The sequence below is a fragment of the Hyperoodon ampullatus genome (assembly GCF_949752795.1).
Source record: "Hyperoodon ampullatus genome assembly, chromosome: 8".
Lineage (NCBI taxonomy): Eukaryota > Metazoa > Chordata > Mammalia > Artiodactyla > Ziphiidae > Hyperoodon > Hyperoodon ampullatus.
In genome coordinates, this window is record NC_136921.1 from 84561439 (window position 1) to 84577066 (window position 15628).

The 15628-nt window shown below is 40.4% G+C and overlaps 1 protein-coding gene across 1 annotated transcript in view; it reads right to left on the bottom strand.

The window, feature by feature from the left end:
• Positions 1 to 15628, bottom strand: part of LRP2 (LDL receptor related protein 2) — a gene marked incomplete at both ends in the record, with an annotated part of 195384 nt that overhangs the window by 72417 nt on the left and 107339 nt on the right. The window contains 5 exons of the mRNA XM_079709604.1: positions 1992 to 2169; positions 4507 to 4616; positions 8365 to 8508; positions 9461 to 9627; positions 14147 to 14269. Of these exons, the coding sequence (XP_079565730.1) occupies positions 1992 to 2169; positions 4507 to 4616; positions 8365 to 8508; positions 9461 to 9627; positions 14147 to 14269 (722 nt within the window). The remainder of the gene's footprint in view (positions 1 to 1991; positions 2170 to 4506; positions 4617 to 8364; positions 8509 to 9460; positions 9628 to 14146; positions 14270 to 15628) is intronic.

The following is a 15628-nucleotide window of genomic DNA, read 5'->3' on the forward strand; positions in this document are numbered from 1 at the left end:
GATATTCTGGTCAAGGATAATACACATTTAATGTCTAACTGGCCCTGCGTTTAACATCTTCACCAACTATTTCTGCAATGGAGATAGGAAACGTGCTTGACACACTCACAGAAGACAGCAAGATAGTGCTGTTATATCAGCACAGTAACAAGCCTGAGTCAAAATGTCTCTGATGAACTAGAAAAGAACTCAAGAATGAAGTTTCTAACAGGAAGTGACAAGCATTATGCTCTGGAAGAAAAACAAAATGTAGACATAGCTGGTTTGATTTCATTCCAGAAACTTGTCTCAAGTGCCTCCTCTGTGCCAGGATCTGAGCTGAGTGTTGGTAAGAGAGAAATGGGGTGTGGCTCCTGCCTTCCTGGACAAGGGAACCCAGCAGTTACGAGAGCAGGTTATGCCCTAGAAACAGAGGTTCCAGAAGGGTAGAGAACAGGGGAGATAATCTCTGAGGGGAGCTGCTGAGGGAGTGACCAGGACCAGATGAGCTGACCACGCTTGGCTGAAGTATCTGGAGCTACTTATCTGGACCAGGGTTCCAGGGTTCCTTGTGGTGTTATGAAGACCACATGCCTCCATCACTAAAACAGGTTCATTAGTGAGGGCCGTGCTCTCATCAAGGCTAGAGAGAAGTGGCCCAGGATAGTGGAAGTGGCAGAAAAAGGCTGGACCTGAGAGAAGAAGCACGGGGACAAGCTGCCAGGATTTTGTGATGGTTAAATAAGGATGTGGTTATTAGAGTGAAGGAGGAACATGTGGGTTCTAGCCTAGGAGAAAGGATGCAGAGTCATACCACCAATCAGCTCACAGATTCCAGAGAGCGGAGCAGATGCGGAAACAGGAAGGGGAGGGGCCTGGGGAGTCTGGTCTGGGATGCGATAATTTGTAAGCAGAAATCACACCATGTGGCACGAGCTTCTGCAAAGTGCTTTCACACACATCACCTACTTCTTTTTCACCATTATAAGCACATATCAGGAGTGAAATGAGTACTCAGCGAGCTGTCATGAACTGAAAATCAAACCTACCACACAATTTTATGGAGAGCATCCATGTCAAAGACAGATCTGAAATCACTCCTGTTCTTTAAAGCAAGGAAGAGACTAGCACACACTCAACATCCAAAGCAATATTTTAGTTGAGCAATAATTATTACTGAGCACCTTCTATGTGCCCAGTCCCAGCTCAGCTGCATAAGCACGATAGTGAAGATCAAATGTTATTTCCGTGAATGAACGGAATTTATAGTTCCTGCTTCTTATGGCAGAATGTAATGAACTCCACCTTGGAGTTTAAAATTACCAGGAAAGGGAGTTTTCACACATCCATCTACCATTTTAGGACATTAGAGCGTCATATGTAGCTGTAAGGGGACATTGAGCTCAGAAGCTTGCTATTTTTTTTTTCTTAGTCTCTGCAATCGGAGAGCCTTTGAGAACTTGCGAAGAAAAGCACTGAAATCACTGAAACATGAAAGAAAGGGCTCTTAAAGGACAAATACAAAATGAGAAATGGAATTATTTTATCTTGAAGAAAAAGAAAGAATGAGGGAAAAAATAAACATTCTGTAAGGAACCATGCACACACTATAAAGAACTGGACTTCAGGGAAAGAAGTTATTGAGAGAAAGGGCAATAAAACACTGGTACAGGGCTTCCCTGGTGGTGCAGTGGTTGAGAGTCCGCCTGCCGATGCAGGGGACACGGGTTCGTGCCCCGGTCCGGGAAGATCCCACATGCCGTGGAGCGGCTGAGCTGGTGAGCCACGGCCACTGAGCCTGTGCATCCGGAGCCTGTGCTCCGCAACGGGAGAGGCCACAACAGTGAGAGGCCCGCGTGCCGCAAAAAATAAATAAATAAATAAATAAATAACACTGGTACAAATGGCCAAGTGAGATTTCTTGAGAACCACTGCCAGACAACTCAGAACAATCAATGTCAGCTGTGCAAGCTCGGCAACAAAGAACAACAGACTAGAAAGTGTGCTCATACCACTCCCGTGCTGCTGACTGCCCAGTAGAGTTTCTGCTCCTCAATATCGAGGGTGATAAATGCCACATTATCAAGGCTCCCAGTAAAGAGAGTTTTTCGAGATGTGCCATCCATGTTAGCACTGGCAATCTTGGGGGGAATGCCACTGTCGGTTCCTCGGTCTGACCAGTACAGTTTCCTATAACCATGAAAAACAAAGGCGTTTAGTGAAACAGATGCTTTCACTACATATTTAAATGAAAAACATGTCTTTCTTGTCCTCAAAATGCACACCATTCAATGCAGGAAGTCTGAAACATTAATATCTTGTTACATCCAAGGTGGAGGAGTCCTTAATCAGTGTTCTCTAATGTCTGTATACTTCTTCGTTATTACTGGGGGAGAGGCCATTTAAAATGGTATCTGATACAGGATACCATTTTCCATTGGTGGGCAATCCTTTAGCTTGGTCACACAGGAAGTTCACGGACTAAGAAGAGCCTGTATCAACAGTCGATCCTTTTCAAAGACTCAGTATGCCCAGCACACTAGGAAGGACAAAACTAATGTAAATGTGGTCAAGTACCTCCCTGATCACCTCTCAGCCCTCTTATTTAATTCTTTTCCAAATCATCAACCACAAGACCAGCTACTTTATTTTCTGATTTTCGTGATGGAAATGCCATGTGTACACATGAACCCTAATCAGCACACAGAATTACCAAATCCGTGATCCATGAAACTTCATTAAAATATATGAGGGTTGCTTTCCATTTACTGTCAGGACATAACTTCTAGACTTGAATCCAAGTTTTCATTCCTTTCTATCTCACCTCCTGCTATAGCCTCAACAGACAACCCTCTCACACTCTTTTCCTATAAGTCCTCGAAACACTTAATTCCCATCATCTTTATATGCAGACCTCTTTTACCACCGATCCAAGATACCCATCCCATGAACCTCCTCTTCAGTTCTAAACTTCTCTACCTCTAAGTTCTCAAACTCTAAAATTCTCTGCTTCAACCAAACTCTTCCATCTCTTCCTTGCTCCTATTTTATTTCTTCCATTGAACCTGTTCTTTGCGCTTAAAACTTGTCTGAGCTCTCAATCTTTCAGGCCCTCTATGCCTGGACCTCATACCATTTTAACCATTTTAACAATATTCTGATTTATTCTCATGATTTCCCATTGTGCCTACATTGCTAACTACTAACCCTGAGTTCCTGTCATTATTTTCTTTCTCCTTTCCCATTCCAGGCTGCCAAAAGTTTTCTGGACAAAGTCACAAAACTCTTGTGAATTCTGAGTTCACTAAAAATTTAAGCTACCTAAACTTAGCTAAGAACTCTCATCCCTGACTGAACATTTTCTTCCTTCCCCTGACCCTTTCCACTCCAGTGTTGATCAATCTTTCTAAAATACAGATTAGGTTCTATCATTCCCTTCCTCCAAATTCCCTTCTGGCTCCTTATTTCTCAAAAAAAAATACAGTGCAACTCCTTAGGATGACATTAAAGTCCTTCTCTAGACTTCCCTGGTGGTCCAGTGGCTAAGACTCTGCACTCCCAATGCAGGGGGCCCAGCTTCAACCCCTGGTCAGGGAACTAGATCCCACTTGCCACAACTAAGAGTTTGCATGCCACAACTAAAAGATCCCTCATACCACAACTAAAGATCCCACACGAGGCAAGAAGATCCCATGTGCTGCAACTAAGACCTGGCGCAGCCAAATAAATAAATAAATATTAAAAAAATAAATAAAGTCCCTCCCTGATTTGTCCCCAAATGACTTTAGCTGCTGTATCTCCCATCTAGTCAATTGCCCCCTACTCGAAGTCTCTGGTTCCAGCCCTCCACACAATGATGTTAAATACCACCATGCCTCTGGGCCTTCACTGTTCTTTGGCCTCAAGTACCACTTCTCAGCTGCAACCCATCCTGCACCTACTGGAAGCCTTCTCATCCTTCAAGGTCTATTTCAAGTGTTTATCCACCCCCTTAAAGCTTTCCACATTCATTCAAAGTCAAAATGCATTATTGTTCATTCTTTTGTGTGTGTGTGTGTGCTGTACGCGGGCCTCTCACTGTTGTGGCCTCTCCCGTTGCGAAGCACAGGCTCCGGACGCGCAGGCTCAGCGGCCATGGCTCACGGGCCCAGCTGCTCCGCGGCATGTGGGATCTTCCCAGACCGGGGCATGAACCCGTGTCCCCTGCATCGGCAGGCGGACTCTCAACCACTGCGCCACCAGGGAAGCCCTATTGTTCATTCTTATAATTCTATTTTAAAATGCCTGAAATTCTTGTTTGTTTGGAATTAATTTAAGTTCAATGTTATTAATTTGAAAAACAGAACACAATACACATTAAATATAACTTAGAGTTATTTCTTTCTTACTGAGATCTATATTTTTCAAATGTTGGCATATGAAATCAGAAAAGGCCCTACGTTTGAAATCTTCCATTTTATTAGACCATAATATTAACAAGGGTGGTGCTGTATAGAAGACATACACTACTTATGAATGAACGCTCACCCATTAACAGGATCAATAGTTATGCCAACTGGAAAACCAACTCCAAGATTCGTCCCATCATTGGTAATCAGTGTTTTTCCGTATCTGACATCTCCTCGGAGTGTCAAAACCTATATGAGGGCAAAATAAAGAAAGCTATGATGAAGGAGAACTTAAACACACAACGAATTCAAAGCATGATTGTGGTGAATGGGAGGGTTTGCATGATATTCAGATAATCCCTAATTGCATTTCAGGGCTATGAGAAAATCGGCTCAATAGAAAATGGGAGTAAGAAAACAAAATCACCTCTCAAATTTCTATTTTCAATTCACCTAAAGTTCCAGGAGAGGATATTTATACGGATAAAAGAAAGATTCAAATGAGTGAACATACAGAATCATTGCCTGAGCGAAACTACAGAAAAAAGATGAGAAAACTCTGGAAGACCAATGGGAACCCCACAGGTCTCCTGTACCCCAGTGACTGGGCCATAGCACGCAGTGGCCCATCACTGCAAACACAGTTGATCAAACAGTCCAAATTTACACAGAGTTAAAGTGAACTCTGTGCCAAGTTAACAGCCTGAGTGCAAATCCTGACCCGGCCAGATCTGACTATATGACCTGAGGCAAGTAAGTTCACCTCTCTGAACTTTACCAGTAAATGGGGATGACAAATTCCCTTCTGCATAGAGGTTCCAGGAACATAAGTCAATGCATGTAAAGTGCTTCGCACAGCACCCAGCACAACTGTATTCAATTTTTTTTTACTGATCCATTTATTGGGGCCTCACTATGTAGCAGGCCTTATACTAAGCATTATCGGATTTAATCCTCACAGTAATTTTGTGAGACAGATGGCATTATTATGCTCATATAATGTGATGAAAAAGAGGCCTAGAGAGGATTTGTGGTTTTCCCAATGTTATGTTTTTAAGTAATCTTGCTAGAATTGTTATAACCACAGTGTTATAACACTGTGAAACACCACAGAGGGATATGGATTACTGGACTAGATGTAGTTTTTTATAGAAACAAGGCTATTTTGGTATGCACTTGAGACAGTCTGAGATGAGAAAAACTCGTAAGACATAAGAAAATACCTCTTGATTTGCATGAAGGCTTTTCTATAAAATTACATTTCAACACAAACTGATTATTTGTGTTTGTTTCTATCTCTGCCTATCTATATACATCTCTCTCTCTCTCTTTCTCTCTCTCTCTCACACACACACACACACACACACACCACACACACACCACACACACACACACCCTTCTCTCCCTCACTCTTCTCTCTATATTTTCTCTCTCCTGTGTGGTACGTTTCTCTCCTATTTGGACTAAAATAATTTTTCTCTTTTCAATTTGCCTCTTCCTGCTGCAATTTCTCTCTTTTCCCTAAGGATGGCTTTGGTTCAAAGGGAAGTCCGTCTCCTTGTGTTCTGGCAGAGATGGAGCTCTCTCACACAAGGCCATGCTGTAGGATTCACACTTCAGCTACAGAATTGCTTTTAGTGAGTGAGCACACAGCTACCCCTAGCGGAAGAGTTGGAATTGAATGTGAGTTTCTCCTCTGGAACGGATATCATACAGGAAAACAGTACTTGGACACAATTTCTGTTTTTTTAATCGATCTAACATTCATCTGGAAGAGTCACAATTGATACCACCAAAGGAAAAAAACCGATAAAAACACTAAAGGGGCAATTTACCTTTATGGATAGTCTAAATATATTGATGATTTGAGGGAAACAGGGCTCTGCATTCGCAGGATACCTTAGCGTCAAGTACTTTTACTTACTGAACTATGAACCCCATTTTATGGATAAGGAAGCACAGACTCAGAGAAGTTATATAATTTGTCCAAGGTCAAACAGCCTGTGAGTAAACACCGTGCTTAGTCACAAAATGCATTTTCATATCTCAGGGTCTTTATTCAAGTGTTTTTTTTTTCTCCCTTCTTCTTCATTATGCAGAAATGAAGGATGGTCATCCTTCAAGACTTAGCTCTCAAGTAACCTCTTGGGGGAAGCCCACCGTTCTCTCCCCACACACTTACTTCTGTCCTTAATCACTCTCTTTATATTCAATGCACATATCACACTTACACTGGAGCAAAGATATTTGTTTATGTGTCTAGCTCTCAGATGTGTGAGCTACTTAAAAGCAGGAAAAACAAATGTTTGATTCATCCTTGAATATCCAGGATGAACCATGGCACCAATCCATGGAAAGCACTTCCTAGTGCTTATTGAATGAATGCATAAATGAGCAAGCAAGCCAGACTCGAAGCCAGGACTCCAAAGCAAGTTCTCTCTCCTCTGGACCTCACTGCATTTGGAGCACAATTACCAACTTTAGGTTTCCGTGGTTAAAGTGGCCTCACCAATACACACACATGCACACGCACATACTCAGTTCTTCAACTGGTGCTTTTCTGTTGTATCTAACCCTGATGGAGGAGACATGCGCCCTGCTCTTGGAAGAGTATCAGTCCAAAAGAGAAGACCCCACTTACAAAGCAGGAGCAGATTAACTGCCATGTGGAATGAAGACAGTTTTCTACTGAGTGGACTCTAGAGAGATGTGAGTTTGGTGTTAAAGGTCTTGGGCAGTAAATATTGCCTGTGTTTTGATGGGTCAGTGATATTTTTCGTTGAGGTTGTGCAAAATACCTTCTGTCACTGTCAAAGGGGGTTGAAGCAGGCTAGACTGCTGAACTTGTGGTTTATAACAAGGCAAAGTTAGACCACCCACCTCCCCCAGAATCAGGGCAGTGAAGCTGACTGTTTAAGCCAGTTTCTTAGCTTCTGTGGGCTTCAGATTTTCATCTAACAAAGAGCTTGAACCAGATGAGGCTCCAAGGTTCCCTTCATGTTAGGAGCTGCTGATTCTACCCGGCTTGAGATTAGCATACTGCATGCGTACTGCGAATGTCCCCGTCACTGTGACCGTTTACTACACTTGCCTGCCCTCCGGAATGCTGTAAGGATTGGATGAGATAGTGTTTGTGGAAGACCTTTGTAAACTGTAAAGCACTGTTCTGACTATCGAATAAGCACTCCTCCTAGCAAATCTGCTCTAAATTAGCCACTTAGCTGCTGTGTGCCTTCCTCATCTTTAGCATTAATCTTTCTGAACGCCCCAGAGAGAACCAACTTACTAACTGGTGCCTCATCCTGAGCAGTCAGGACTGTCACCCTACTGTCGCTCTCCCAAGACCACCCCTTTGCATTAGGAATTCTCACTCTCAAAATTACTCTGAATGAATAATCCATCACATGTTTTAACCTTGTCCCAGAGCGGAGCAAACCAGTACTAGTCAAGTTACCTCTGATTTACTTCATGTGATTTCATACCTATGCCCCTACAGAATTTCTTCTGGGAATTAGAGTAAAAAAAACACTTATCTCAAAAAAGGAAAGCATCAAAGGAATCAGAATCAAGTTTCTACTTTCTGTTTCACTGTTGGAGCCATAGAAAGATTTCCATCTAAGAACAGAGGTAACCTATAAATTTGGTTTAGAACTGAAATAGTATTGAATACTTGATGAGGAAAGATAATGAAAAGGCCTTGCCTACTATAAGCTTCCCTTTATGTTGAACTCCTTACCTAATTTTTTATTTATCTTTGTATATATCCTAATAAATTATCTAACATCCTTTTACATGAACAAGTTACCATTTATGCTTAGGAGGAGACAAAGTAGGGCAGTAGAAAGTTCCAATTTTTAGGTTTCTCCTTGGCTTCAGAGACTTTGATAGTTAATATTAATATCCCTTTTGCTTCCTCCATATGACAGCATTTCCTGAGAATAGATTTTACATGAATAAGAAACCAGCGTTTGTGTCAATAGTATTACGGAATCATTACCTTAATTGACTGAGTTCCACGATTGGTATAATAAAGGTTTCTTGATAGCCAATCTAAGGCCAGGCTCGTAGAAGCCCCCAAACTTGATAGAGGAACAAACACTGTCCTGTTGGTGCCATCTGTCTTCACTCTGTGAATTTCACCCTGGTGAGAAAGACAAGGAGGGGTGAGCTGTTTCAAGGCCACAGCTTCACTGCAGCTACTGCCAGCTACTGTGTTTCTTTAACACGCCTCACACGTGGAATAAAGGCAAAGTTTCAGGGCCTCTGGCTGGGGTTACTGTGTATAATGCTAACACCAGCAACACTGAAAACACTGATTTTCAAGTGCATCACAGGAATATACAAGGCTTACCATTCAGGCTCCCTCTGATATCAGCTACAGAAGTTTATTCCTTAACCACCACAGGCCAAAGAGTCATAAAAATAATCCAAGTCACAGGTGTGAATCAGGAGGCCAGGAGTATATTTTTCCACAGAGGTGACAAGCATCAACCACATAGATCTTCCCTCTCTTCCTCATTTGTATTTTCCTTGCCCCTTCCCCATCCTCACAGGTTTCTTCCCTAAAGGGTGAGGAAAGGGTCCCAGTGGGAAGGAAACTGGAGGAGTGTTCTTTTTTATCCTAGAGGCAAAGATTCTGAGTGAAGGCCACAGCGGCCACATCAGATGCTTTCCTGGAATTCCCTTAGGAAACTATTGCTTTTGGTCTTGAGCGATGATCATTTTTATGTTAGTCTAATATCCTCATTTTTATGTTCGTCTAATAGACTAAAGCTCCTTAAGAGTGAGCTTTGTTACTGCTTCCTCTTGGCATGTACTCTGCAGTTGGAAGCAGTTAGTTCAGTGCAGGGAGAAGAGTAGTCATTTAATACTTGTTGAATGAATAAATATACCCAATAGCTTAAATGTGCTTATTATCGGGTCTTTGCTCCAGGCCAACTTCCCATTGACATCCCTCACTAAATTAAAAATGCTTAGTGGTAAATCTATTTATGTCTGGGCCATTTCCCACCCAGCATAAATATAAGAAGGCCTCAGTGCAGGTAGGCTCTTCAAGAACAAGTTGCATACTTTGAATGTTATTTGAAACTTACTGGATTTTCAAGCCAATAGATGAATTGCTCTGAGTAATCAACTGCAACATCATAACCATTCTGTATCCCTGATATGGGCACCATAGCATCAAAGGTCTTCACCTCAGGGTTAAGGGAGATTCCAAAAATTATACTGTGTCTTACAACTATTAGGAACGCTTCATCACCTGTGAAAATAACAGAATATCTCTCAAAATTATATCCCAGACATTTAGAGTAACAGAAGGTAGTGGATTGGTACCATCTGATGGGACAAAATGCCACTGCAGAACTGCTGCAATAACTATAATGCATGATAGATATTTCACCAGATAATCCAGGGCCTTCCATTGGGTTTCAATGGGTTGCTCCGTCACCAGACCATCAACTTCACACATAAGACCTCTGGAATTACCCAAAGTAGATCAGCATTTACCATACTCTTCATTAATTCCTTACTCATGCTGCTAAACTATCCAAGTTTGCTAAGAGTCACAGACAAGAAGTTCTTCCATTTCTATACGCAGAATAACTCAGAGAAAGGAGAGTTGGATTTTGCCCCAAAATGTGAAAGAAAATTTATAGACTCTTCTTGGTGAATGGCAGTTCATTTGTTTTAATTATGTTAAGAAAATAACACCACAAAGTGTTGCCTAGAGCTTATGAGAAACTTTAATTACTACGTAAATCTAATTTATAATCCTACCAATTGTTGTTTGACTAATGTCTACCTTCCACATTAGATTCTAACTCCCAAAGGGCAGTGACCCTGTCTGATTTACTCACTATTATGTCCCCAGAGCTTGGCTTATAATAGTTGTCTAATAAATATTTGCTAACTGAATGACCCCATAAATGAATAAATGGATGGATACATAAGTAAATATGTAAAGAGTGCCTTCTAAAGTTCTCAAAAGTATCTGTACTTTGCAACTTAAACATCTTCATAATGCCTTATTTAAACTACCAGTTCAAGTAGGCTCTTTAATAGATAATGAGGCCCATTTTAAAAGATGATCTTTATCCAAATTATAGTCCCTTTATCAAAAAATTAAGGAAGTTCACGAGTAGGGTTTTATTACCATTCCTATGTGAGAAAAGGAAAACTTTGGAATGTGAGTTTTGTGTTATTAAGATATATAAGATATAGCACCTATTAAGACACTATATAAAATGATTAATCATTGCATACTCTTCATGGGCTAAAAATGGTGTTTGCATTACTTTGATCATCAGGGAAGCTTTACATCTTCAGCAGGATTATTTTGACAATTTTTTCTTTACTTACTTTCATGTCCAATTAGTTTTTCCTTGTTCCTGGCATTTCCACTACTAAGAAATGACTCAATTTATTAACCTGGTACAAATCTAAAATAAAATTTGCAACTCTTCATGCTTAATACTTTACAAAGTATTACAATATATAGCATTTAGTCTTTCACAGCAACCCTGCAAAGTTGTTTTCAGAAACAACTGAGGCCAAGGAGCTTCCCACAGCTTTGCAGCTTCCACAGGAAACAGGCAATGAGATTAACTCCCAAGCCTTGACTCTCTCAGCCGCTCCACTATGCCTCTCTTCTGAACAACTGCAATAACCATAATAATCGTCGCCACTTATTGAGAAGACACGCTACACAGCATGTAGCAAATAAGTACTACTTCATTTAATTCCTCTTCCTGAAGCCTCATAACCCTGCTTGTTAGATAGTTATCCCTCTCCCCCAAATTTCAAATGAGGCACAAAGAAATTAGCATATCTAACCCAGGTCACAGCAAGGTTGCTTGAACTCTCCAAAACCTATGTTCTTAATCACTCCTCTGCAAAAACTGCAGGCTGGGTACTACTTATCGAATATCAAATCACCACTCAATTCATTTGATTTAACTGCGGAAATTTAAAATTATGAGTTTAAGATGTACCCTGAATACGCTGAGATGATATTTAATGATGTATTAATTATACGTTATAAATGTTCATTGGTTCAGAGAAACAAGAAATATTTCCCAGTTTCACAGGGGAACTTTTACTTACTCAAAACCTGATTCTGTTCTTTTTAATGGGTAATTTTTCTTTTGCTTAATTGGAAGAATTGTCAACCAAAGCACTGTTTAAGGCCTAAAAAACTGCATTTCTCATCCATCAAACATGGGCCTTCCTGATTCCTCTAACAAGCTCTTTCCTTGAGAGCACCCAGCACTACTCCTTCAGCCATTACTCTTCCCTGGGGATGGGTCTCAGGACCTCCATCTGATCACTGCAGGTGTGTTTGAGAGGGTTTACAGCCAGTGAACATTTGTGGGCCACAGACCAGAGATGGGGTATCATTTAATGCTGCACTGGCAGAAGTGACCACTGAGACAGCAGGTGGCACAGGAAGGTGCATGAAAAGTGCTCTGTGGGAAAGAAAACAGGAGGAGTGATTTTATGACTATACACATCTATAAAGGGATGAGCAGGTGAAAAACACAGGAATGGAGAAGAAGCAAAAAGGGATATTGGAGGGTTTGTCATTCACTCAACATTTCCTGAGTGCCACCGTGTGCCACGGGCAAAAAGCATACATCAAGGAATCAGGTAGAGAATTTATTCTCAAGGAACTTAGAGTCTGGAGGGCCAGACAAAGTATATGGACCATGACCATGAAAGAGTAGGCACAGCAGCACCTAGGGTTGGCTGGAAAGGAGTTCAGGAGGTCTTATTCTTTTGAAATGAAAGAACATTTCTTCATTTTCTATTTTTCATGTCATGATCCTATTAAGATTAGTGTTAGCAGAGCAAAGAAGTGAAAAACAACAGTCAGGAATGGGAAATTTATGTTGTCATTAAGAGGTGACATTTATGACTCCCAAGCCTAGCTCCTCCCAAAGTATGACCTTGAACAGCCCTGGATTTGCAGTTGTTAGTTTTAGGGGGTGCTGGGAAGATGTTTTGGTTTGAGTTTTGGGGGTTTCTTTGGCATTGTGGGGAACATATTTGCTAAAGAGTAAAAAACTATTTCATACAGAGAAAGCTCTCCCTTTAAAATTTTATAGCATAAAATTAGGAAAAAATAGAAATATCCCATAATCCCCCTTCCCAACTGTAAGCATTATTGGCACTTGTGTATCTTGTCCTTCAGATTTTTTAATGCATGATTTTACATGGCCAATATTAAACCATCTCTGCTTTTTCACTTGATCTTATCACATAAGCACTTCCAAAGATATTTTAGACACTTCGCAGACAAAATTTTAGAGGCAATCGAACATTTAAATCAAGTAAAACATTTTCATCTATGAATGTTAACAGTCTTCTAAGCTTCCTGCTGGAAAAAAAAATGCAACTTTTTTTTTTTAGTTCACATATATTGGCACTCAGTTACCCAGCTGGTGCTCAGAAGCCGGTTGGAAACTATTGAAAAGGTTCCACCTCAGTAAAGTCAGTCCATGGGAAAACCACTAGTGGAATTATTTGTGAAACAACAAAAGGTACTATTCAGAGTTTACACTTATCAATCACCATCAGATAGTAATACAGATTACACCAATCCCCAATGCACAGTTCAACAATCTTTGTGTGGTGAAAGAATGCTTTGTATGCAGAATGTCTATAGCCCAGTTTAATCTTCTGCTGAAAGACTCTGAGGACACACTAAATTAAACAATGTCAACAAGGATTAGGTTTATAATAAAGCTCTGAAGAAAAATGGCAAATGCCAATCCCTTTCTAAGCATTACCAATAATTAAAATCTTTCATCACAAAAGTATCATTGCAAAATATTACATGTCTATGGAATTTGATTTTCAGTAACCTTACATCCGCATAACCTGTAAACACCATAAATTTCCTGGATTCAGGAATATATTTTCCATTTGAAAACTAAATTTCCCTCTAGATTGACTCTATTTTTCTCTTAATTTAGCAATTTTTTCCCATTAATCATTTAATTTTAACTGGTCTATAGCCATTTTTTATCAGTATCAAAACACATTTACTCCTCTTCATTGAGTAATGAAAGAAACTTGAGTTTAGACTACCTCTTCAGATTTTTAAGCAAAGGCAAATGATTTCGTAGAAATCTCCTTTGTGGATTGACATCTTGTCCTTCCTTTCTTGCTCCCTAAAATACCTAGTATAACTCTCCACATACTCTTCAATCAACCCAGTAAGATATCTAGAATGAGATGAAGAATAAATTGTTCAAATAATCCCTTAAAATATTTCATACAGAGAAAACTTTCATTTTTAAAGTACCATACAGTAATAGTAAAGGTACTGAAACTGGAGTCAGAAGACCCAGACTATAACACTCATTATTGACTATTGGTTATGAGAATAAAGATGAGATCAGGAACCTAAAAAATGAAGCTATCCACAAATATCAAGGATTTTTACTTCTAAATGCAGAATCTGGAACTTCCTATTATCATAGCTTGCCTGACTATAACCAGGTAAGAGAAAATGTGAGGTTAAAGATTGTTGAATTACATGCACACATAATATTAGCTGCATGTACAGAAACTACATTACAATTACAACTCAGTTGTAATACAGTTTCTGTATATGGTGCTCAATTAACACCCCATATAGCACACACTCTACAGATACCTGCTGATCAGAGGGAACACAGCACACACTCCATCACCAAGTGGTTTAGAGCTCACACAGCTTTGTACAAACTGTGGCAAGCTCCACCTTCAGGGCATACTTAAAGGACATACTGTACCTCTCACGCAAGTCACAGAATCATGAGAGAGACGCCACCCTGAAGGACAAGCACAGGAGTAAAGCCTCTCTGAGGAAAGCAAGCATAGATGGCTGCATTGGGCATGGACGCATGGATTTGTGGCTGTAATACAAAGAGAAGAGAAGAAAACATTGGTGAATGGAAAACCGCCCACTTTAAAGTGCACGGGACGAATGGATAAAGACATGGTATGTATATATACACATATAATCGAATATTATTTGGCCCGCAAAAAAGGAAATCCTCCACTTGCAACACACGGATGGACCTGGAGGGTATTATGCTAAGTGACATAAGTCAGACAGAGAAAGACAAATACTATATGATATCACTTTTAATAATCTAAATTTTAAACCTAAATTTTTTTAAAAAATGAACTGAGAGAACAGGCTGGTGCTTGTCAGAAGCAGAGAATGCGGGGCAACAAAACTTGTGAAGGTGGTCAAAAGGTACAGACTTCTAGTTACAAGGTAAATAAGTCTTGGGGATGTAATGTACAGCATAATGACTATAGTAAAGAGTCGATCTTAAAAGTTTTCATCACAGAAAAAAAAATGTGTGGTAATAGATGTTCACTGAACTTATTATAGTGATCATTTCACAATACATACATATATCAAATCATTATGTTGTACACCTAACACTAATACAATGTTATGTGTCAATTATATCTCAATTAATAAATTGTCCTCCCAGAAGCCCCCAATATCTGGAGACACAATACATTAAGTTACATTGGCTGGTTTGGTATTTGCCCTAAACTACTTTACCCTTCCCCAACATCATTCTTTCAACATAGAATTCATAAGAGGCATAAAGAGGGAGGAGTGACTTGCACAAGGTCACAGATCAATCCAGTCTATAAACAGAACAAACAGCCACTGAGTAATCCAGAGCTTAGTAATAGAAATTTGATGCTACATAAGATGTGTCTCCTTGGCTGACCCCAAAGAGATCTTTTTACATTAAATGAAACCAAGTTGTGTGTTCCCTATGTGACCTTGACATTTACCCACTGTTGTCCAAGTTTTGGTTAGATAATAATATATATATATTTTTTTTTTGCCGTACGCGGGCCTCTCACTGTTGTGGCCTCTCCCGTTGCGGAGCACAGGCTCCAGACGCGCAGGCTCAGCGACCATGGCTCACGGGCCCAGCCGCTCCGCAGCATGTGGGATCTTCCTGGACCCGGGCACGAACCCGTGTCCCCTGCATCGGCAGGCAGACTCTCAACCACTGCACCACCAGGGAAGCCAGATAATAATCTTTTATTTTTCTATTGATGACATCTTTGTGTGTTTCTGCTCCTTGAAGTAGAGGGATCCTGTGTGCATCCTGTGCTCATAGGATGTTCTCTAGGTCCTATATATTCTTATTACATACACCTCGTTAGATGCAGTAATCCATTTGTTCACTCAAAAACTAGCAAGCCTTCACTATGTACCCAACACCACTCCAAGC